The sequence below is a fragment of the Artibeus jamaicensis genome, unplaced genomic scaffold, assembly GCF_021234435.1.
Source record: "Artibeus jamaicensis isolate MK-2021 breed Jamaican fruit bat unplaced genomic scaffold, CSHL_Jam_final contig_519, whole genome shotgun sequence".
Classification (NCBI taxonomy): domain Eukaryota; kingdom Metazoa; phylum Chordata; class Mammalia; order Chiroptera; family Phyllostomidae; genus Artibeus; species Artibeus jamaicensis.
Window position 1 is genome coordinate 56,991,326 of NW_026521871.1, and position 23,591 is coordinate 57,014,916.

General features: G+C 55.3%; 1 protein-coding gene across 2 annotated transcripts in view; it reads right to left on the reverse strand.

Moving 5' to 3' along the window:
• Positions 1 to 19,038: 19,038 nt before the first annotated feature.
• Positions 19,039 to 23,591, reverse strand: part of LRRN1 (leucine rich repeat neuronal 1) — a 33,088-nt gene continuing 28,535 nt past the window's right edge. For both annotated transcript variants that reach the window (XM_037128684.2, XM_053668948.1), the window contains one exon: positions 19,039 to 22,244. In XM_037128684.2, coding sequence (XP_036984579.2) covers positions 19,836 to 21,986 — 2,151 coding nt within the window. In that variant the 5' untranslated portion in view covers positions 21,987 to 22,244 and the 3' untranslated portion in view covers positions 19,039 to 19,835. The remainder of the gene's footprint in view (positions 22,245 to 23,591) is intronic.

Consider the following 23,591-nt stretch of genomic DNA (forward strand, 5'->3'; position numbering starts at 1 on the left):
AGAAACAAAAGGCATTGCGTGTAAGACCAAGTGTCAAGTGCCCCGGATCGCGTCTGAGTCCCGGCCTCGCTGCTCACCGCTTGGGTGGCCTTCGGTGGGTCGCTGTCACTCTCGGAGCCTCCGTTTCCCGCTCTGTGACGGGAGGCTGGTCCTGCCCAGAGTGTCCGGTGGGAAGGATGAGAGTTCTTTCCCCCAGAGTCGCTGTGAGGAGCTGGGTAAAGTGGCCGCCCCCGGCCGGTGCGCCTGCGCTCACCGGTTGGCTGCTCCCATTGTTTCTTTAGGTGACCAGGTGAGAGAGAGGGGAGAGGGGTGCAGGACAATGAGGTGAGTGCCGTCTGCTGAGTTAGGGCGGTGGCCCTGGGTCTGTACTTATTCTCCTGCCAATCCTTTCACCTGCCTTGTGGGAATCTGGAGATAAATGTAGGTCACAGGGACCCGGGGCATTTGCAGACGCCGCACTAGACTTCACCGTAGACACGGTTTATGCCCCTCAGGACGGTGCTCATGACACCGTCCTTGGAAAAGCAGACGCGGACCCCGTGCCTGTGCAGCCCCCGAGCTGTGACCAGTCGGACTCGTTCACGCAGGACTGGGCCTGCGTCTCGTACAGCTGCCGAACGCCTTCGCCTCAGTGTCTTTGTGATGTAAATTAGAGCCCGAAGGTCTTGACATTGAAAGGCCGCCATAAAAATAGTCGAGAAGGCAGATTGAGTGATTTTTTTTTGTCTACAGTAACGTGACCAACATCTGTGAGAGAAACAACAGGCTTTCAAAACCTAGAAATGCACTGGATGGTGTAAGTTCAAGTTCATCTTTTTGTTTATAATTAAGTCCTTCTCCTTTCAGACGCATTTTCGTTTCATCTCATCTTCCGACGTTCTCCCTACACCTCTCCTCCACCAGGTGACCCCAGGCTCCGTTCGAGTTGCCATCTGCTGCTCCTGGTTGACTGGACGTGGTGTCCTCCCAGGTCCCGCAGGTTGCAGCCCCACCCCCACGTGACAGCATTAGAGGGTGGGGCTCCGGAGGTCGGCGAGGTCAGGAGTGTGGTGGGGTTCACGCCCTTGGACGAGTCACAAGAGAGCGTGCTGCCAAATCTCTGATTTCCACGGAAAGGACGCAGTGAGAGGCCAGCAGTCGCAACCTGGGGAGGGACCCTCAGCAGAGCCCACTGAGCTGCACCCTGATTGTGAACTTCGAGCCTCCAAGTGCTGTGGTTTGTAAGCCACACAGTCGCCTAAGTGGAGATGCCTCATTTGCACCCGGGTTTTCTCATTTAACGCCGGGACAGGCAGGAGGGAGGTATCCGCAGTGAAGTATTCAGCGGGAAACCCTGAGTACCCGCGGGCTTTTCTGCACTTGCTCAGCTTCCCACCGGGAGCGGATTCCTCCTTTAGAGTCGCTTTCTGAAGCTCCTCTGGAGTTCGCTTGCTGCACGATTTCCCTGTCTCGCCAAGATTTCCGTCACCTGCATTTGCTTACCTGCAGGTATTTCCTCTTTTTATTGTTGCTAACCAACTTTTATACCTTCCTCTTCTACTTTCAATATTACCCATTCGATAGAGACCACTTTTAGAGAGAAAACAAAGGCTTTCCTGGAATCGACTTTGTACGTAAGGTTCCGGTAGAGATTCTTCCGGGGCCGAGCAGCCCAGCTGATGAACAAGTGGCCAGGTGTCGCAGGACGGACTCACGTGGTGTGGCTCTGCCGCCACCCAGCCCTCCCGGACGGTTGTCGAGGGGTCAGGCACGGGAATCCCAGATGGAACTGCGAGAATTCTACTTCCTACCCTGCTTTTCTTTGTCCTGCGTTTCTTGCCTGTGACCGATGTTTCATGCTATGTGTACTCCTGTCCCTGCAGTTTGGGACGGTGGTGCCGAGTCCAACAATGTCCCCCCGCTGAGGGACGGAGTCAACTCCTGGCCATCGATGGCGTCGTCAGCCACGGCTGCTGAATGAATGAGAAAAATTAAAACCCCTTTTCAGCGGTCCAGGGACACTCCCTGTTGTGATTCGACTTCCCGTGATGGATGGCCATCGCCACCCTTTATCTGAACACCTTTGATGTAGAAAACCACCTGCCGCAGAACACTGCTCAGGACCGATCACCGGTGTCACGGAGAAAAGCATGCACGCAGGTTCGAGGGGCGGCCCTGCAGACTGGGCCGGGTGTCAGGTGATCCCTGTTGGAGTCCTGGATGTGACCTGGGGCGCAACGTTGGACCCGGGGAAGCCTTGCTCCCTTAACCCGTGAAAACCAGGCCACCGTCTTGCCCCCCTCAGTGAATGGATGAATAACGTGAATGACAGGAAATTCTGCAATCTGTAAGGCACGTTGTGAATCTGTTGGATAGGACAATGAACTTAGTTTTTTTTTGTATGATTTTGTTTTTATTAAATTTTTCTCTAAAAACTGTAATCTTGACCAAACTGCCCTTAAAGACCCCAGTCTGGGCTATAGTGACCTGGGTTTGTCAGGGGGCGCTGGATCTAAGGGGCGTTCCTTAGGAAACACGACACTTCCCAACAAAAGTCAAGAAGATTTTCCTCTAGAAAAGCAAGTTTCATTCTGTGCCGGATGATGGCCCAGAATTGTACGTCTGCTCCCATGATGCGGTCATTCAATCGTGATCCCTCACTACAGACAAGTCAGTCCACACTCAGCGCTCCAAACGACAAATGCCTGCCATCTCACCTTTGTGCTGGGTCGGATCGGTGTTGCTGGGCGTCAACGTCGGCTGAACATCTCAGGGACCGCAGTCAGATGTCCGCTGGTGTGACTGTCATCTGAGTGACAGCACTGAGTGGGGCTGTTGGCAGGAAGCCCCCAGTCCTTGCAGGCGTTTTCCCGAGGCCTCAGCCTTTCACACACGGGCCTCTCCGGAGGGTTGTTTGTGCATTTTCACAAAAGGGCCTTGGCCCCCTGCCTACCCCCCCCCCCGCAGAGGGAAGGCTCCAGAGAGAGAGGCAGGAGGAGGAGGTGACCATGCATGGTATGACCTCGCCTCTGAGACCACACGCCACTGGGTTGCCAGCTACCGTACCAAATACCCAGCTCAGTTAGAATTTCAGATAAACAGCAAATACGTTTTTTAGCATACTTATATTTCATGCAACACTTGGGGTATACTTACACTAAAAATATTCACCATTTATCTCAAATTTAAGTGGGCATCCTTTATATTCTCCCCAATTCACGGTATCTTTATTTAGAAAACATACTGAATCAAAGAGGCTAAAGCCATTGACTCCTTTGCTGTGTGTTTCTGTCCTTCACCTGAAACAGATCAGCAGATCCGTCCCACCCAGTCTGTGGATGAGCAGACCGGGTCACTTGTCGCTCGAAAGAACAATTTAAGTCACGGTCTGGGCCTCTCGCCCCTGCTCCTTTTTTGCGCCACCTGCGTCAGGTGGTAGGTCACGCCCCGCCCCTTTTCCTGCTCGGACCTCGGTCAGTAGCCATCTGTCTGTAGACCACCTTCTGCCGCTGTCCCCTGCCAGTCACCTGTGTGCCGCCAGCGGGTGGGGCAGCGCCTGAACCCCCACCCGCCCTCACCGTCGCGTGTGCGGCCCGGCACGGACTTCTGAGTCCCAGAAGGAAGGAAAAGTTTTCCTCTGGGAATCATTTTGTTTGTTTGAGTTTTTACTAAAGAGGATCATGTCTCTCACTAGCCACCCACACGGCCCAGAGCCTCCGGAAGACTGAGCAGGGGGGAAAATAGACCCTGGGGCTCGATTTCACCGTCGCTAAGCTCCCCAGACCCCGACTGGGGGACCCCGGAATGAAGACCGTTTGCTTTCCTGTTGTTTTCTTCTTTAGAAAGGAGAGATAGTTTTGGGGGTCAGTGACTTGGTGAAAGCAAGTCTCTGGTTGGGGTTTTCTTTTCTTTTTTTAAAAGATTTATTTATTTTTAGAGAGAGGGGAAGGGAAGGAGAAAGAGGGAGAGAAACATCAATGTGTGGTTGCCTCTTGTGCACCCCACTGGGGACCTGGCCCGCAACCCAGGCCTGTGCCCTGACTGGGAATCAAACCGGCGACCCTTTGGTTTGCAGGCCGGCACTCAATCCACTGAGCTACAGCAGCCAGGGCTGGTTGGGGGTTTCTAACATTGCAGAGTAGTTTCCTCACCGAGTGAAAGAATGTACAGAAAGATTTCAGGGCATTCAGTGGGGAAAAGCCAGCAGGAATGAGTAATTATAGGTATCAACAAAGAAAAAAGCCATTAAAATTTTTAATTTCTTTTATGTGTGTGTGTGAATAAATATACAGTTTTCATCGTGGGTGACATAAAGACAATATCATAATTACTTTTCTTATATAATTCAGAATTACAATTTTAACAATACATTGGAAATTTACAGTAATTCATATTTTAGCATGATAATGATTGCATGTGTTTGGTAAATACATTTTACCTCTGACAATAACAAGAAAGATTATATGAAAGCTGTTAAACAATGCGAAAACATATTTAACTTTCACTTAAATATCTGGGCTGTTTCATTTATACCTGTTTTCAGAATGATTGGTTATCACCTCAATTTCTGAGGGACTTCAAGAAGAGAGCCATGTTTTGAAAGTCTCAGACAACCGTTTCCGCCTTTTTCAGTCGAACACACCCCGTGTTATTTGCTGGATCTGACCCCCCACTTCCTTCTTTCTGTTTGTTGGAATGTCCTTGCCGAGCGCCCCAGCGCCACTGGCTCAGAGCAGCAAGCGTTTACTTTCGGCTCAGGCGTGCGGGCCTGGCCAGGCTTGGCTGAGTGCGGGTCTGCTCCATCAGCTTTTCATCCTCCAGACGAGCCGCTGCCCACTCAGGATACCTGCTTCCCACACAGAAAGGCAGGCGTGAGGGAGAACTCACCAGCCGTGCAAGCACATTTGAGGCCGTTGCTCCGCTCAGGTCTGCTGGCGTCCCGTTGGCCAAAACAAGTCACATGGCCAAGTGCAGAGTCAAAGGGCAGAGCCCCCTCTGGCTCTGGCGGCCCAGAGTTTCCGCAGTGGGTGCGGGCTCCTCCGCCTCCTCTGTCACTCACTTCCGGGTCTTGACTGAATCGTCCTTCAGTGTCACCTCCCCCATATTGTCACTTAGAGCTGGCGTCACCCCCTTCCTGTCAAGGTTGACACTGATGACCAGTGCACCCCCATGGGCTGCCCCTCCGCCCCACCGGCCCTGGGGTCAGCCTGCGTCCGGGAGTCTGCAGTTCCACCGCCATCCGGGGCGGGAGCCAGCGTGACCATCGCCTGTGCCCCTCAGACGCGCTGCCGGAGAGACCGTTGCTGGGGTGGGGGAGCCCGAGACTGAGACGTTCTCATTTCCTGCGAGGACAGTGAGAACCTCATGGGACATTGGTCATAATTCACCTCGATGGTGTTCCATGATTATCGGCTTCCTCTGGCAGGTTCCTTAGCGTTCTTGCTCACTAACAAGAATTAGAATTTGGAGTCTGGAAGCGAATGAAAAATTTACAAATAGAGCTGAGTTCACTGATAGACTTGTTTCATGAGAAGTTTCTGTTTTTCCTTTGCTTCCTCTCCCTCATCTTTCATCCATGGACTGTTGCTTGGAAACTATTATATTTTATTGATTCTGAGGTGGCTATCCCCCGGACTGTCCTCCCTCCGAGGTCAGGGTTGTCTCAGGGTCATGTAGTCCGACAATGAACTGGCAGACCTCTCTCCTTCCCACAGGCACCCCGGTTCACTCTGCCGACGGCCTCCCCGAGGCAGGGCCGACGGGGGTGTCCCGTCCCTCGCTGAGCCCTCCCAGCCCCCCGCCGGTCACACCGTCACCTGCCGCCCTGTGCCACCTCAGATGTGTACTCTTATCGCAGTTAACACTCAACAGCACGTCACCGTTGGCAACAGGCTTCTACAAACAGCTGGTTTAATCCCGGCCCCACAACCTGGCAAATGCACATTCTTTAAATGTTGTGTGTGTAAGGATTTAAACACTGTTAAGGTACCTTCTTAAAAGCTTGCTTAAAAAGGCCTTAGCAAACCAAAGGGACACCCAGGGGGGTTCAGGAGCAGGGACTGCAGTGCTTCATTAGGCCCAGGAACTGCAGGCTGGGGCAGACGGTGATGCTAATCGTGTCCGTCTACAGGACCACCGTCCCCTTGACTACGGAAAAGCGAACTATCGCAGTGCTTGAACCTTCACTCTGGGACCTAAAGCTGCATTGCCAACTAACTAAGGAGCATTCCATGCAGACCAAGTGGAGTTTTAAGACAAGGCACAGTCATAATTTATAAAGTGGACCACTGGGGTTGGTAAGTATGACATATTCCCTTGGCCAACAGCTCTCCTGGAGAGCTTTGATTTTATAGGAATGACCCCAGAATTCGGGACAGTGACATGCTCGGGTTAAGTGTACTGTTTTGTGATTCTAGTGATTCACAGCAGAGAATCCCCGACAGAGGGCCTGCGAGTGAACAGGAGAATTCCAGTCGGGTCGGCATTGCTTTTAAACAATTGTGCTCCTCTCACGTATGAACTAACCTAGAAAGGTCTTAGAGCCGCAGGATCCTGGGGTCCTGGGGATAGCAGGCCCCCAGGAGCCCGAAGAGCTCCCCCCACCCCCCTGTGGAAGCATGAGCTCCCTGCCAGCTGCCGTCATCTCGCTTCACGTTTCCGTCGCCGCGTGGCTGCTTTTGTACCGGTTTGTCCTGCCTTGTACGTCTTCACCGGTGTCTGACTCAGAGTCGTCAGTTCTGGAAATGCCTCCTTCTGACTCCTGGGGTGAAAGGGGGCCAGTTCTTTCCCAACAGGCTGGAAAACATTGGGACACTGGGCGTCCCCCCCGAAGGACCCTGCTTTGTGCACCTGGTGAATCGTGTTTCAGCCCAGATGACTGCCTTGTAGTCCGGGATCTCAACGGTGAATGCAGCACCTGCCGGCTGGTGAAAGGGTCAGTAACCGAGATGAGGAAATGGAGTCCTCCTTCTAACCCGTTCTGGCTTCTCCTCCTCCCCCGCCCAGGGCTCCACGGGCCTTTACAGATACCTTGTAGCCTGAAACAGCCCCAAATTCTCTAGCTTATAGAATACCAACACTTCATGGGAGTCCATTGTCGAATAGTTTAATTTTTAAGACATAACAGCATGCTTGTCCATGGGCTGATGAGAGACTGAGAACCCAAGGTCGCCCCTTCTGGCTCCCGCACGAACAGAGAAGTGTTGCTCTGGGGGCGATTAGATGCCTCCTGGCGCACGCAGCCGACCGGCAGCAGAAGTGAGGCCGGGACCCTGGTCTCCTCTCTCCCAGCTCAGCCTCCCCTGAAATCTTTCAGTTCGTATTGGCCGCTTCTTGCCAATAAGACCAATGCCTGTGAAACTCTTTTCTTGGAAAAAATAGCAAAATCCTGACTCGGCTGTAAAAGAGATTTCTTTTTAAGACAAGGCTGCAAAAATGACCTTGGAGGGCATTTTCCATATTTATGATTAGCGGGTGCAGTACCCTCTCGCTGAAGGAAAGGGGGCCCCAGGGTGGAGCCGGGATGGGGGAACCGGCCTGGCCACTACCAGCACAATTACAGGCCCATGCTCCGAAATGGACAGAGAAGTCGCAATAGCAAGCGCCAGCCTCCGAGCTCCGGGCAGCACAGAAATGTCCATTCCAAGCATCTGGGCCATTTTCTGGGTGAAATATAATCAAAACCAGACAAAGAGTGCCTTCTGCCACTACAGTAAATGGCATTTTCTACACAGCCAGGTGCCACCGACCCTGGAGAATTAGCCAGTGTCTTTCTGTTCTGTGCACCGCAGCCTCACCGTCTCTGTAACGAAGTCATAAAACCTAATCACAGATGCTAACTAGCCTACCTCACAGGATAAACGTGAATTTAGTAAATGACCCGACCAAGAGACTGTCGCGGTTTTGAGTGAAATCTTTGAGCTCCGTTGGGACATTCTCTGAATGAGAGCAGCTTTTCCTCGCATTTCTTTAGACGATTTTATTTAAGTTCATTCCAGGCTTTAAGTTCTATGTAATAAACAGAGGAAGACAAGAGAGTTTGTTGCCTGGAGTGAGAAAAAGCTTCGGGTCACTGTTGTTTAACCAATTCTGCTGCTGGGTAACTGAGGGAGAGGAATTAGCAGAGGTACCAGAGAGTAAGCTTTCAGCCCTGGCTGGTGTGGCTCAGTGGCTTGAGCTCAGGCTGTGAACCAAAGGGTCGCAGGTTTGATTCCCAGTCAGGGCACATGCCTGGGTTGCAGGCCAGGTCCCTAGTGGAGGGCGTGTGAGAGGCAACCACACTGATGTTTCTTTCCCTTTCTTTCTCCCTACCTTCCCCTCTCTCTAAATAAATAAATAAATATAATCTTAAAAAAAAAAAAAAAGAGTGTGCTTTCAGCAACACCCAAACCCCAGCCTTGGCTCTGCCCACGGTGCCACTGTAGATGGAGCCACCCTGGCGAAGCAGAACAGGCGCCGGCCACACCCTGCCGCCTTCGACACAGGCAGGTGCGATCGCTTTAGCTCCCTGTCTCCGCGAAGATGGTGATGAGGAAACCCTTACTGCCTCTCAGACACCCACGTTTCTCAATCCCAAGTCCCTCGTTTTCCAGTTCTCAGAACGAAGCGTTTTGGTGTGGGCGGAGCCAAGTATCCGTGGTAAAAAGATCCTCACAACTCCGCCCTCCTTGAGTTCATAAGCCCCCTGCCCCGGGACCACGGCAGTTTTCTCACAGTCCCTCCATTTTCTCCCGGGAGGAGGAAGGCCGTGCCTTTAACAGTCATTTATCCATTCCAGACGTCCTGATACTAAATAAAGCCGCCATTGCTGACCTAGGCGCTACCTGGGGTGTCCAGCCTGTGGCCCGAGGACGGCTGTAAATGCGGCTCAACGCAAAATCATAAATTTACTTAAAATATTATGAGAATTTTTTGTGATTATGTGTAGGGGACCATTCTGCGTGGCGTGGGCCCAGCTCCCAGTGGCAAACACTTATTGCAAAGTAACTTCCTAAAATCCATGCTAAACCTTCCAAGGACCAGTGTGACGGGTTCAACCCCTCTTGCCTGCTCATTTGCAAATCTCCCTCTTCTATGACGTGATCGATTACCAGCAGCCTCTCCTTTGTTTTCTGTAAAAGGTAACCACCTAACGCAACCTGTGCGTAGTTAATGGGGACCATCCTGTGATGTGCCCAGTAAGACAATAAAAGCTCATTGGAGCAAGGGCTGAGACTCTGGCTCCCCTGGAGAGAGAAGCCGCTGGCCCTTTTCTTCCACAGGACTCAGTAGTTTGTGTGAATTTCTTTTGTTTCAGCTACAAGGCTGTGGACCCCATGGGGGTCCTTGACAGCTGGTGCCCCAACAGGGACCCAGGAGCCATCGCTGTGGACGACATACCAACTTGGCTGGAGTGCACGCATCAGCCCAGGTAAGGCCGGTGACCCCGAGCGCTTTTTGGGAAGGTCGTAGGATGTGTTGGATGTTAGAGGAAGCGGCTTTCTCTTAGGTCGCCCTGTCTTGTGACTGCTTTGCAACTGTACCTTCTTTAATAAGTTAGGAGCCTTGCTCTCTCTCCCAAGTATTTGTCGCAACCTCGCGGGCACGGGTTGAGCAGTTAAAAGCAGCAAGGGTGCTCGCCGCTGGAACCCACCTGTGACAGGATTAGCTGGTACGTGGACCAGATTAGAGCACTAGGGTTCTGCCAGCCACAAGTAAGCGCCCACACAATGAGAGGCACACTGTAAAAACACTCACGAGCCCATCCCCGCGACAGCTGGCGCCCGTCCGTGACAATTACGTGTCGTGGTGTATTTAATGGGTGGCCTGCAGATGCCCGAAGTTTGGACGCCCTGCTCAACGAAGATGCTCTGAGGGTCCCGGGACCACCCTGGTTCCAGGGCACAGTCACAGAGCCCCGATGCCCTGGCTCTCCGGGGCCAGCCTGTCCCCAAGGTGTTTGAAGAAGCAAAGGTTTGAGTCTCGGTTCTCTCACTGGTTCGGCCGCGGGGCCGAGTGAGCACCGTTCCCCCACCCCTGCCGGGCCCTTTCTGCTCCAAAGCGGGAGCCCCCTGTGACGCCTTCACCCGAGGTGGCAGCGGCTTCCCACCGCCGAGTTAAAATACGACTCTTCCTGGACCGACGACTTAAAAAGCTGGGTCAACTCACAACAGGCTCGTGCGGCACCTTGGTGGGTGCACCTCTTCGTTCGTTGACAGGGCGTGTAGCTAAGATCCCAAGGAAAATTCTCTCCCCAGGTCTGAAGTGTTCTTCAGGAACCGGCTACTAGAGTCTTAGTCCAGCATTGACTCCCGACTTAAAATTTCTGTGTTCCAGTTTTCCCCTCTGGGGACAGGGCCAGAGATGTTGTAGGGCTGGGGGAGCCACCGCCAGGTGCGGACCCCACACCGCCCGTGCGCTCTGCGGGCCCGGGGGCCCTGGGGGCCCTGGGGGCCGCGGGCTCGAGCCCTTTTAGCTCTGCTGCCCCGCACACTCTGTCACCAAATTGAATGGTTTCTCCGTGTTTTCTTTTAATAATCCCTGAGGTCACGCTTTGAGGCTTTGAGAATGAGGTCTGCTACCGGTGCAAGTGAGGGTGTATGTTCAATCTAAGAACTTCTGAAATTGCCTGAAGCTGTAATCAGAGCAAACCGCCAAGTGCCAGAGTATTTCTGTCTGTGATGGAAGCAGCCGGAGAAAGGCAAGAGTCTCTCTCTAGTCCGTTCTCACCACGTCTAACATGGATTTCAGGGCAAATGTCAGCTCCGTACCAGGGCCTCTTCCGGCAGAGGCTTTGAGTCACAGTGAATTTAACAGGCTTCAGGCTACTGAGTGACCGACTGTCTTTATAATGGCTCCCTCTCCTCTTTGTATAAAGAAGTGAAAAATGAAAATCACACATTCGAAAGCCCGCGGTTACTTTACCTCTCACCCACTGGGAGACACAGTGCTTCAAGAAAAATGTCCTCACTTGGTTTCCTTAGACGCAGATCGTGAAAAGAAATTTGAGTGAAAGCACTGTGTTTGGGGGGTGACCTCAGGGACCGCCCCCCAGGCACCAGGATGCGCGACCAGGAAGGACCTGGGGGAGGGGTTGCGGCAGAGCGAGTGGCCACCGAGGGAAAATGGGGACTCTGGGAGCCGGCATAGGGCACAGGCCTCCCAGACGCCTCAGGGTGGGGTCGGGGAGAGAACCCCTATTTCCACAGCAGCTCCACCTGCCGCCAGATGTGGGTTCAGAGCTGCTGCTCAGAAGCGTGTTCAGCAAACACACTAGCAACCGGCCCTTGGTGACATCACGTCGTCGCAAGTTGATTTTCTCATGGGCCACGTGGGGATGCATCTTGCTTCCCGAGACTGTGGTCAGAGAGGAGTCCAGCAGGCACCGGGCGGGTGTCCTTTGCTGCTGATGCAGGTAACGCGTGCTCCGTTCCCCTCTCCCCCACCTCGAAGCGTGACATCTTACGAAGGAGGTGAGACCCACATGCAGATAAACGCCGAGGACAGGGCGCGGTGGCTGCTGCTGGGGGGCCGTCTTCTCCGACGGCACCCGGGTTAGCAGCAAGGCTTTGCAGTTCTGGCCATGGTCCTGCTGCTTGCCAGCGGCGGGACCTTATTAGACAAGTGACGTGGCATCGCTGCTTACAGGAGGCTCCGTCAGCCCCAGACCCGGTGCCACCGCTGTCTCGCTCAGCTTCCTGCTTCTGCTCCATCCTTCACGCTCCTCTTCCCACGGTCCCACCTCACCGACCTGTGAGGGGTCAGACCCCTCGCCTGGAGACCCTGCTCCGGAATCAGATCTGCCCAGCTGCCCATGTGTTCTCCCAACTGCCCCAAGCCGTCTGTCGGCCTGGGCGCCCATCGCCCTCTCTGTCTCCGCCCCGAGCGGGCTCGCCTCCTGACAGCAGGAAGGCCTTTGACCTAAGAGAACCCGGGCTCCCTCTCAGGGGCCCACGCATTGCTGGGCTCACAGCGAGTGCTGGACAGGGACGTGCTGGTGAGACAGGCACCGAGTCTCAGGTCGCCAGCGGCAGGTGGTTCCGTCCTGCCCAGGGGGCCACGCGCAGCAGCCGGAGGTGCGGCCACGAGACCGACCTCCGCTGGCTGACAAGGTCGCAGCCTGTTGGTCAGTAGGGCTGTGGCTCTGTGATCTAAACACTGCCACCTCTCACAGTTTTAGACTTTTGCCCTGGCCGAGACGTCCGTGTTTTAAGAATTGAGTTTAGAAGGGGGAGGCGGCTGGTCGCAGGGTCACCGCCCGGCTCCCCTGCCTGAGGGGACCTTGTTCCCCGGAGGGGAGAGCGGTGACCGCTGTGTTCCGAAGCCACAGCATCCATCTTCGCCACGTCCCCAGGTGTGCAGATCACTGAGTCGAGTGTCGGGCGTCTGGAACACAGTGCTAGGTGTCACTCTGAGCGGCTGGAATTTGCATTCCAGTAGCTGTGCGACCTTCGACACAGCATTTTACATGTCTCGGTCTCAAAGCGCGCTGGGCACGTTATGGACCTGCACCGACGGGCCGTTCGTCATCGGTTCCAGAACCCTCCGCAGGGTTCCCCAGTGCCCTCGGGCAGGCAAGTGACCGAGTCCTGGTGGATGTGGTCCATGGTGACTCTCGCCTCGCACCGAATCCCCCCGATGCCACTGTGACAAGCCTCACCGCAGCGACTTCTGACACAGGGTTGCTTGCTGGCTGGGCAGGCACTGCTGTCCTCCAGGAGGAAAGAGCCGGGGAAGCACTCGGCACAGTATTCAGCGGGTGCTGCCATTCGCTTGCTGTCTCACAGAGGAAGTTTTATAAGCTTAGGTAAACAGACTTCGTGTCAAGGACAATTTTCATGGTGTCACAAATCAGCCCTTCTGCTGAGTTTGGTTTATTTCCACATAAAACAGGGTTGAGTTGGTTTCCTTCCCAAACCTCCAGGCTCTCGTGAACTCGGAGTGAACGGTCTGGCGGCAGCAGCTCCCACAGCCCCAGCCCGGTCACTCTGCTCTGCGGTGTCCCAGCGGCCTCTGCCCTTCCCGTTTGTAAACGGGGGTAATGGGGCCAGACCATCGTTTGCTTCTCCAGAGCACCAGGGGCTGAAAAGACCGGCTGGCCGCACACTGCTGTATGTGCTGTGCTGGGCGAAGCCCCAGGGGCCGCGCTGAGGGCCTGAGTCCTCCGTTCCGCACCCCGTGGTGGGAAGCGTGTGGCAGACGGACGTGCAGGGAGGGGCAGCAGCGGATCGTTACCCTCCCCTCCCACCCCAGCAGGTCTTATCTCTGCACATCTGTTCTCCTCGGAGCACTTCTCCGAAGGTTATCACTAGTTGCCCCCAGAACCTGAGTTCGGGGAGGGCAGGAACGAGAGAGCCCCCGCCTGTGGGTGACTGACTTTCCCTGCTGTACAGCTTTAAGAGATGAGGTGGTTTGCGTATTAAGTCTCCACCAGTGGCTGTGAGGATTTGAGTCACCTGTCCCTCCACGTTCTTCACTCTGGTGCCCAAACCATCGACTGGAGCAAAGCCTGGGAGGGGGCAGGGACGGAGGAGGCCTCGGTTCTCGCGCAGCCGATGACGCTAGGAGTCACCTTTGTCCCGAAGGCTGTCACGCCTTCTTTCACTTTTTGTGTGAATTCTAGGGAGTCTTTTTAAAAAAAATTTTGACATGTATTTCGGATCCTTGTTCAGCAGCCATTCATCCCCTTGTCTCCTGCAGGAAGGCGTGTCGATTCTATGATTCTCATTGTTCACCCTCTTTCCTGGCTCCCGACGCTCAGAGAGCAGAACGAGCAAGGCCTTGGCGGGACCCCCCCCCCCCCCCGCACGCGGTCCCTCGTGACTCCAGAGTCAGGACCGTGGTCGCACGTGCGGATTCGGGGATTAAACGCCACATTCTGCCTCTCGGGTGACCGTGGGCACGCTGCCGCACCGGTTGACGCCTCCTGTTCTCCAAAACGAGAAGTGGAGCCGGCCTCAGGGGGTGGTTTTGGAGGTTAGACGGAATTAGGCAGAGAAGGCGCTCGCCATGGTGCCTAGAACAGGCCAGGCTCCGTGAAGTGTTTGTTTTCCCCGCCTCCCTGCCGACCGGCCACGGAGCTGGTTCCTGCTGCGGGGGCCCCGGGTTCGCCTTTGCACTCGCCCGGCTTTTCCTCACGCTCTTCCCTCTCTCACCAGTTCAGACGTCTCTCACTTTCTGAAGCCCCGTCGCAAGGGACCTCCCCTCTAGATGCTTCCGGAAGCCATTCCCGCTCTCCTCTCCAGCGCTGAGAGGCCTTGATCACCCACCGAGGGCCAGGCGGCAGCACTTGAGTCAAGGGTGCTCCTCTGCCTCCCACTTGGGCGGCTGAGACCCGAGGTCGGCATCTTCCTTTCCGTGCACCTCGGGGACGAGGCAGGAACCCCTGAGCAATGACAGTGACCCCCAGGAGCAATAACCCCCCGAGCAGGCCGCTGGTCCCTAACGGGGAAAATTGACGACCTCCATCCTGTCTACACACAGTAAAATTAATATTTGAAGAGATTTTTAAAGTGTTAAGATGATAGGGAACTTTATTTGTGGCATTCAAACTTTGCCTGAAAGTAAGTAATATTCTCACTGGCCCTGACAGATGCGTCTTGGTTGGGTGGATGTTGTCCCAAAGAGTGACAGGTCGCAGGTTCCCTTCCTGGACCTGGTTTCACCCTAAACTGAAAGTCCTCAGAAGTGCGTCTGTGAGGTTCCAGGAGCCTTTGAGCGTGGAGCCTGAGGGCTTCAGGGACACGCAGGCGGGCTTTCGGGGCTGCGAGTGGAAGCTGGTTTGGGGGTTCTGTGTGGGGGCCGCTCTCCGCAGGCTGGTTTTCTTCCCCACGGCCACCGCCGGTCCCTTCAAGGCCCAGGTTAAAAATGACCGCATGGGAAGCAGAGAGCTTCGGGATTTGAAAAAATTCCGAGGGGTGATTTCTATCTTTGCCATACTGTTCTTTTATGAGATGGCAGAAAAAAAGATGAAGTCCCCTTCATTTGGAAAAAAAAAACTGTCTTTTTTCAAGAAGAGTCAACATGGGCTCAACAGGGGAGGCCTGTGGTTCTTCTTGGCCCCGTCGGTCCAGGCGAGGTGCGGGGCTCAGGGCAGACCGGGACTTCCCAGACACGTCACGGGGCCGAAAGGACGCCTCTCGCGGTTGAACAGTAGGTGGACAGGGATGGTCCGTCCTCGACAGCCTGGTGACGCAAGGCAGGAAAACTGGGGTGAGCTCCCGCCTCAGCCGCTCTACCCGCACTGCTCGGGAGACCTCAGCCAAGCTGATGGCCCCTGGTCCCCAAGGTCCCCGTTTGTGCGCATGCAAAAGAGGGGCATGGGACTAGGTGGCCTGTAATGGCGTCTCCGACGTCCACGCATCCGCAAGCCTGTCGGGAGACCCTCAGCAGAGGCAGCGCTTGGTTGTCACGCAGAGCGCACTCTGTGTGTGGCCCCGTGCGCTGCACCGGGGTCCTGGAGACCCTGGCTGGCTGTCTGCACCGTCCAAGCTGCGCCCAACGCAGGGCAGCCGGGGCCAAGCTGTGACGTGGCCACCAGAGGCCTCCTCCTCCGTGCCCGCGCCGTGGGGAACAGGGGCGCCGCGGGTCGGTTTTCAGGCCCCTGGGGCTCAATGCAGAAGAGGAAATGTCCCAGAGGAGGGCGCTGTCACAGCACTGCCTGATTCCGAGGACAGGGGGCTGCACCGACTTCAGCACCACGCTCCCCGAGGAGATGCAGCGATGTGGGAAGATGCTTATTTTTTGCACGAAGGGAAAGAAACCCAGCGCACACCACCATGCACACCAGGACTCTGGTCCTACGCTCCCAGAGATGCACGCTTTTATGAGCATACACGTGTGTATGCACACGTGTAGATGTGCCACGGAGGGAAAAGACTGGACAGACACCAAAATCGCCTGTGGTCATTTGGAGTTGGGGAATTACACAATCCTTTGCCTTCATAGATCCTCCAGAATCTCCGGTGAGCAGACGTCACGGCGACAGTCATTTCAGATGAGTGGCCGACGGGACCCATCTCACGATGGGGGAGCACCCGCCTGGTTAGAGTGAGTCTGGGCGAAATCCGGCCACTGGAAGTGCTCAGTGTTCTAACAGGAGGGACACGAACGCCGGGGCATGTGCTCAGTTAGCACCCACAGTGTGCTTTCCTCATGGGGGAAGTGCTCTGGGAGGCGGTGCCCATCGGCCACCCCTCCCGGCCGTCCTGGGGGCTGGCACATGACCACACCAGTGGGCCTCCGTCTCCTCGCCTGTGGACTGGGAAGCATGTTCCCCGCTGGATCCGGATGGTCTGGGGATGAATTAAACCTCCCGATTCTCAGGGTCTGCGGCCCAAAATGGTACCCTCCATGTCCCACGGTACCGTGCTGTGGACTGTCATGCTCCCTCTGTCAGTGCCGTGGAGTCTCCGCCTTCTCCCAGAACCCACTTGGTTCTGTGAACTTGCGCCGGCCGGCCTGGACCAGCGGGTATGAAAATGCTGAAGGCTCCTGCCCTCTGCCCACTCTCACCGTCAGTCCCTGACCTGGGGCACAGCCAGAAGCCAGGATCAGGGTCCCTGGGGCAGGCGGGCCGCAGGGGGGGGGCACGTCCAGGCCAGATGGGACCAGTCCGGCAGGGACTCCGATTCCAACACCTTCCCTCCATCTAACCCCTTACGAAGAAATGTGAAATGAGCCCCCGGTGAGTGGGGGGTGAGAGGGAGGGAACGGAGGTGGAAACAGTGCTTTCAGTTGCGGTTAGAACGTGCCACAAGGAGCTAGCGCCCCCTCTCCGTGAACAGAAAGGCGCAAAGTGTGGTCTTCCTGGCGACATGGTCGGGGCACCAAATGGTGTTTCCCCACCGGCTAGAAGCAGGCAGGAAGGCAGGAAAACGCAGCAGACCCTGGATACAGGGCTCGGACGCAGCCGCCCGGCAAAGGGTGGGGGGTGCTGCCTCCGCAAATGAACGCATAGCTGAGTAATGAGTAAGCAGCTATCAAACCACGTGAGAGAATGCAACGGACGTTACACTGTTTGAGGAACTGAAATTCCTGTGAAATGGATACTGCGAAATTAGGAAAACTGGCAATCAAACACTGCATCTGTTTTTATTTTCACGTATCCATGTACTTTGTCTCAGATTCAATGGGCACATTTGGGAAGGCCTGCGTTAAGACCCTGCTCCCCAAATGACCCCGTCACGTCAGGATGCAGGTCTCGTATACCTTCGTTACCCGCCCTGACATTAGATGGTGGCCTGCACTCACCGCTGTCCTGGGAGGCGCGGGGCCCCCGTGGCCAGGCAGGTCTTGCCCCCGTGTCCAGCTCCTCACGTTAAATGAAGTGCACGGGAGGAAGGGCTCGGCTCGGGAGCAAAGCACCAGGCCGTTTTGCTTTCTCTCAACTGAAAGAGCAAACCAACTAGCTCGGGCGAGGAAACAGAAGCTAAAATAGTTTACTGCAGGGGAATAAGTTAAAAGAGGTATTTCCTCCCCACACTGGCCTGGGAAAAGGCAGTTGGCACCGACCCTTGGATCTCCTGGGGCCCGCCCTGTACCCCCAGCAGACAGATGGTCGCCTTCCTTCGTTTTCCCCTCACCTTTGAGTGACGATTGTCTGCCAGGGCCACGGCAGTGACTCTGGGTCTGAAGGGTGCCCCCTCCCCGGCCCTGGCCCGACGCTCTGGGGTCAGTCGCCTGGCACCTCTCGCAGAGTAGCAGCCCGTTGTCCGGCCGCCCACTGCTCTCTGTAGATTCGTGGAGGCGAGAACCCCCATGGGAGCCCCAGAGTCGGGCCAGGCGTCTCCCATCCTCCGTGTGCCCTCAGGGCGTTTCCCAGCAGCAGCCCCAGGGGACCGTTTGGCTGACCCTCCGGTCGCCCTGGTGCTGATGCTGACCAGCACGCAGGGGCCAGCCCAGGTCGCTGCGAGTGGGCGCCCGTGTGACCCTGGAGGCCGCGGGGCGCAGCCTGGGCGGAGGGCAGAGGCCCCGGCAGGCAGGCCGGTCTGATGGGCCGGTCCCCGCCTCGCCCCCGCCCAGGGTTCCCTCCCAGCCAAGGAGCACTGCCTGTGAAAAGGGATGCTCCGCGCGTGGTCTTCCTGCTGCCAGCCACTTGCTTCGGCATCTGAAGTCCACTTTCCTTTAGACACGGGAAGGAAAGGGCCACCTTTGGTGGCCGTTCTGAGTGACTCCCGAGACGAGGAAGTTAGTACAGAAAGAACCCCTCGCCCGCCCTCGCCCACCCTTTCTCCCCCTCCCCCTGCGGCTGGGCTGGCCCCTCTGGCCCCTGCCCCTCTCCGAGCTGTTGTCCCAGCTGTGGTGGCAGTCCCGGCGGCAGGACTGCCCGCTGCACTGTGCACGGCTCTGCTTCTCCCTCGCGGTTCAGAGGGGCGCTCTCCCCTGGGGCGACACCTCTACACCCACTCCTGCCCCTGGCCTCCCACCCCCAGAACCGGCCTCCGGACTACACCTGCCTCCTCTGAATCTCACACACACCTTCCCAGGAAATGTGATCCTGCAAAAGTGTGCCCGTCTGTCCTTCGGGCGGAAAATGCCAGCGGTACAGGAACTCCTGTGTTCTACTCATCACTCTCCTGTCCAGACCCGCGTGGGCTGACGTGGGCCTGAGCAGGCAGACAGCCATTAAAAAGGAAGTGACAGGTAACACGTTAGGGACTCGCCCTAATGCCGTGTTTTCGACTTTGATGGAGAGTGTGGCTGAGGCTCCTGAGAAGTCAGATTTTATCAGAGCCCATGCAGAACGGGAGGGCAGCCTCTCTCTCCCCACCTCTCTCTTTTCTTGCTGTGAGGACACGGTGATATCCTTTTTTTTTTTCTTCACATGGACTTTTCCCTGTGTTAGGTCTGGTCAGTAATATTTGAAATTTAGCAGTCCTCTTCATTAAAATATCTTCATTAACAGAAATAGTTCTCCCCCTACAAAAAGAATTCGCAACGTTTTTGCGCCTCATTTTTCATGTTTCGCTGGTCTAGGTCAGTGGTCTACTTTGGGGGTGTGAAAACCACGGCCCCCACCCCCAGTGAGAGAAAGAAAGCATTGCGTCATTGCAAAGGTCTAGAAAACCAGAAGAAAACTAATTTATTATAGTGCTGCCTTCATTATACGCCGCATGTGGGTGAGTTAAACACAACAAAATTATTGTCTTTTCTTTTAAAAGTGTCTACTAAAGGTAAAAAGAAGACAGTAACAATTAACATGTAGTTTGTTACATTAAAAAATTTGATATACATATTTCTATTGCCTGTTAGCTTGGTCTAAGCCTCTTTAACTATTACAAAAAGAAAAGAGAGAAAAAAGTTGTTGTTCAAAGGCAAACATCTAATTCAGTTGGTACAACATTACGGAACAGTCAACTAACGTCATTCAAAGGAGGCGGCGAGTCGAGCCTCCGCTTCTGGGGTTCAAAGTCTGGAGGCCGATCACTCTGAAGGTTCAGCGCCGCGTCCCACCTGTAGGTCGGCCGCTGGGGGGGACACGGTGCTCTCTGCCGGCGGCTGCAGAGGAAGGGGTGCCGCTTCCCGGTAAAAGCACAGGCGACCCGACCTGTCATTCATCATTTTATTGAGCACTGCAGTCAGAATAGCATTGCTGAGTTTAGCACAAAAACTAAGACAAAAGAATAATATCATAATAATGATAATAACGATAAGAAAACCCAACACACCCTGGAAGCCCAGGGGCGCTGCCAGCTGTGTCAAACTCTTGCGATACGCTCTACTAAAAAAAAAAAAAAAATCTAAAGATCCACCCATCCTCTCCACACTGCCGCCGGCGAGCAGAGTCAGGATACAAAAGTCTTCCACTCGTCACTTTTGCAGAATAAAGCAAAAACGTCTTTGTGCTCCTTGCTACCAGAAGCAAAGCGCCCCCCGAGTCACCACATGTAGTAGCTTCTGGACGTGTCCACCTGGGGTGGCTTGGTCTCTGCAGAGCCCTCTTTGTCCTTCTCGTTGTCGCCGTCCCAGAGGTTAATGAGCGGTGGGTACAGTTCGTTCAGCGGGATGGAAGAGGTCTTTTGCATGTACTTCTTTAATGAATGGTGGTAGTTTTTCCTCTTCAACCTTTTGGCGACGTACACGGCCACAGACGCGAGGCTGACGATGGCGAACAGGCACCCCATCACGGCCGCCAGGGCGGTGCTGGTCTCCTGATCGGAAATGGCCAGGGCGAAGGCAGCGCTCTTGGTGGTGACGTTCACACATGACTTCTGAGTCTGCTGGTGGATGTTGGACACGGTGAGGCACACTTCATAATCCGTGGAAGGCTGCAGGTGGGTCAGGTTGTACTCGTGGACGTCCACGGGGACCCGGGCCGTGTACGTGATGTGTGGGTTGTCGATCTTCATGGTGGCGGACGACCATTTCAGGTTAGACGTCATGACATTGGAGTCGACCTTCCAGGACACTAAAATGGAGTGAGATTCTGTCTGCTTGACGTATATCTTCAGCACCTGGGTGCCATCCAGGAGGGTCCCGTTGACCTTAATTGTCACCACCCGAGTGTCTGCCCCTTCGACATTCTGGGCGACACAGGTGTACCTTCCCGAATCTTCCGTTCGTACGTCAGGTATCTCCAAGGTGCCTTCGCCGCTCAGCTTGTACCTGTCCAAAAGCGTTTCCACGGTTATCTTGCTTCCCAGGGGACTGACCCAGTAAATGTCGGGCTCCGGCTCGGCCATGGCCCGGCAGTCCAGCAGGACCGTCGTGCCGACCTGCACATTCATGTAGCTGGGGAGCGCGTCGTGGGCGATCATGGGGGGGCACTGCTCCCCGGCGTCCTGGACGAGGACCTCCTTCACCTGCTGGCCCCGGTACTCGGGCGGCAGGGCGCAGCACATGGACAGGGGCTCCATGAAGCGGATGCTGGTCTTGTTGGAGTTGACCCAGCGGATGACGCAGTCGCACCGCAGCGGGTTGCTGTGCATGCTGATCTCGCGCAGGTTGGGCAGGGACTCCACCGTCTTCTGGTAGACCGCGTTCAGGGCGTTGTTGTTGAGCATCAAGCTCTCCAGGGCGGGGACGCTGCGGAACGCCAGGCGGTGGATGTAGGACAGCTTGGGGTTGTTGGTGGCCTCCAGCTTGGTGAGCTCGGGCAGGTTGTCGAGCGCGTAGCGGTCCACGGACACCAGCTCGCCCATGTTGTTGAGCCCCAGCTCTTTCAGCCGCAGCATGTTCCTGAAGTCCCCTTCCTGGATCTTGCGGATGGGGTTTTTGTTCAGGTCTAAGAACTTCAGGTTGGGGACTTTCTGCAGCGCGAGCTGGGGGACCCTGGCCAATTTGTTGTCATAGAAAGACAGGCTCTCCAGACTGTCTAGGCCCACCAGGGCGTTGCCGGGAATCTCGGTGAGATACATTCCCGCCAGAACCAGGCTCCTCAGGTTGGAGAGGGGTTTGAAGTTCATGTCCAGAATCCCAATCACCGGGTTCTCCCCGATCATGAGGATTTCCAGGTTGGGCGTCGAGTCGAACCAGCGGCTGTCGATCACTCTCAGCTTGTTGGAGTTCAGGTGCAGCCTCAGCAGGTTTCTCAGGCCGGCGAAAGCCTTGGCGGAGATGGCGCTGATCTGGTTGTGGTTGACGTAGAGCTCCTGCAGGCCGCCGAGGCCCCGCAGGCAGTAGTCCGTCATCTCCGAGATCTGGTTCTCCTCCAGGTGCAGCGTGGTGAGCTGGCTCAGGTTGGCCAGCCCCACCTCCCGGATGCTGGTGAAGTTGTTCTGCGAGAAGTCCAGCTCCGTCAGGTTGGACAGCTGCTGCAGCTCGTCCGCCGTCTTGGCGATGCTGTTGCTCTGCAGGAGCAGCACCTGCGTGTCGCTGGAGAGGTTGCCGGGGATCCGCGTCAGCCGCAGGTCGTTGCAGTCCACGGTGGTGGCTTCCCGGTACGTGGACTGTGGGGTGAACCAGGGCCTGATTTCGCACACGCAGAGCTGCGGGCACTCACTGCTTTGCAGGGAAGATCCGGAGAAGGAAGTCATCAGCAGGCCCAGCACCAGGCGGGAGGCTGCGCCAACCGACCTCATCCTGGCCATGCCGGCCCGCCGAGCCGGCTCAGCCCGCGCACGTTTTACCGAAAGGTGGACGCTCGAGAGCGACGTCTGGGAGAGCCCGCGGGGAAGGTAAACATTCAAGCAGAGTCTCAGTGGCGACGTGGAAAATTCCAGAATCCGAAGAGATGGTCTTCTGGAGTTTGCAAAAGGCGGGGAGTACTCGGGCGTCTTTCAGCTGTGTTCCTCGGTCCCCGGCATGCCCACGGCTGGGCGGCACGGGGGTCCCAGTCTGCCGTGTGCCTGCAAATTAGACGGGGACAGATGTTACGTCTATTCCTGAGACTTCGACATCACAGCCCTTCTCCGGTCCCCTGAAAAGGCACAGTCCCTTGCAAATCAAGTAGCGGGATGTTCAGGAGCTTTGGAACCACAGGGCATCCACTGTATTCCACTCACACCCGAAACTAGTTTCCACGTTTACTGGTAAATTGGGGCTGCTCATATGACTGGGTAACACACACACACACGGCTTAATAGGGACACTCAGGAACACCCACAGATGTCAGTTTTTAAAAACAAAAGTCACTGTAGAAACTACAGATATTACGGTACCAAAAAAAATTAGAAGGTCAAAGCCAACCACGATAGGCAGTGTGTTAGAGACTTGCAGGCTGGTTCCCCTAAGTTACATTTTAATGACGTCATCTGGTCCCTACCATTCTTTCCAAACGGAACATCCTGCAGACACACTGGCTTCAAAAGCCGGTGTCTTTCCAGCTTCACTATTATTTTTTTAAAGATTTTATTTATTTATCTTTAGAGGGGAAGGAGAGAGGGAGAGAAATATCAATGTATGGTTGCCTTTCGTGCATCCTCTGCTGGGACCTGGCCTGTAATGCAGGCATGTGCCCTGATTGGGAATCGAACCGTGGTTGTTTGGTTTGCAGGCCCGCACTCAATCCACTGAGCTACACCAGCCAGGGCTTTAGCTTGACTATTCTGATGCAGAAAATTAATTCACTACAACCGGAAAAGGACAAAACTGACTTCTCTTGTATTCTAACAGCCACGTCAGATTATGACTGAATAACACGGTAAAAGGACTCTGTTCTACCGCAACTGCTGGTCTTCACTAGAAACCCAAACGTGCAGAGTCCTGGCTGGGCGTGGCTCAGTGGACGGAGCGTCGTCCCCCAAATCCACAAGGTCACCGGTTTGACTCCTCAACTCAGGGTATGTGTCTGGGTTGGGGGTCAGGCCCCGCGCTGGGGGCGCTTGAGAGGCAACCACGCATTGATGTTCTCTCCCTCTCTTTTTCCCCCTGTGGCGGACCCTGGCCAGCAGAGTCCGCCTGTTGTGGCTGACTATTAGAATGAATGCACAGGTGACAACAATCCCGTGGGAAAAAAGGGAACAGGCACGACCACTCTCTCACGGGGAGAGTGCCTATGGTGCCTCGGCCACTCCCTCCAGAGGGGAGCGCCCCGACCCTTGCCTAGACAGGCTTTTACTGTTTTCCTGGGGTCTTACATCAGAGAAAGATTTATTATCTATCACATAGAATATTATTGTCTACATTCTAGGTACAATCAAGGAAATGAAAATAGCATGCAGAGGGGGATGGCGATGAGCTGATTAGCTCTGTCC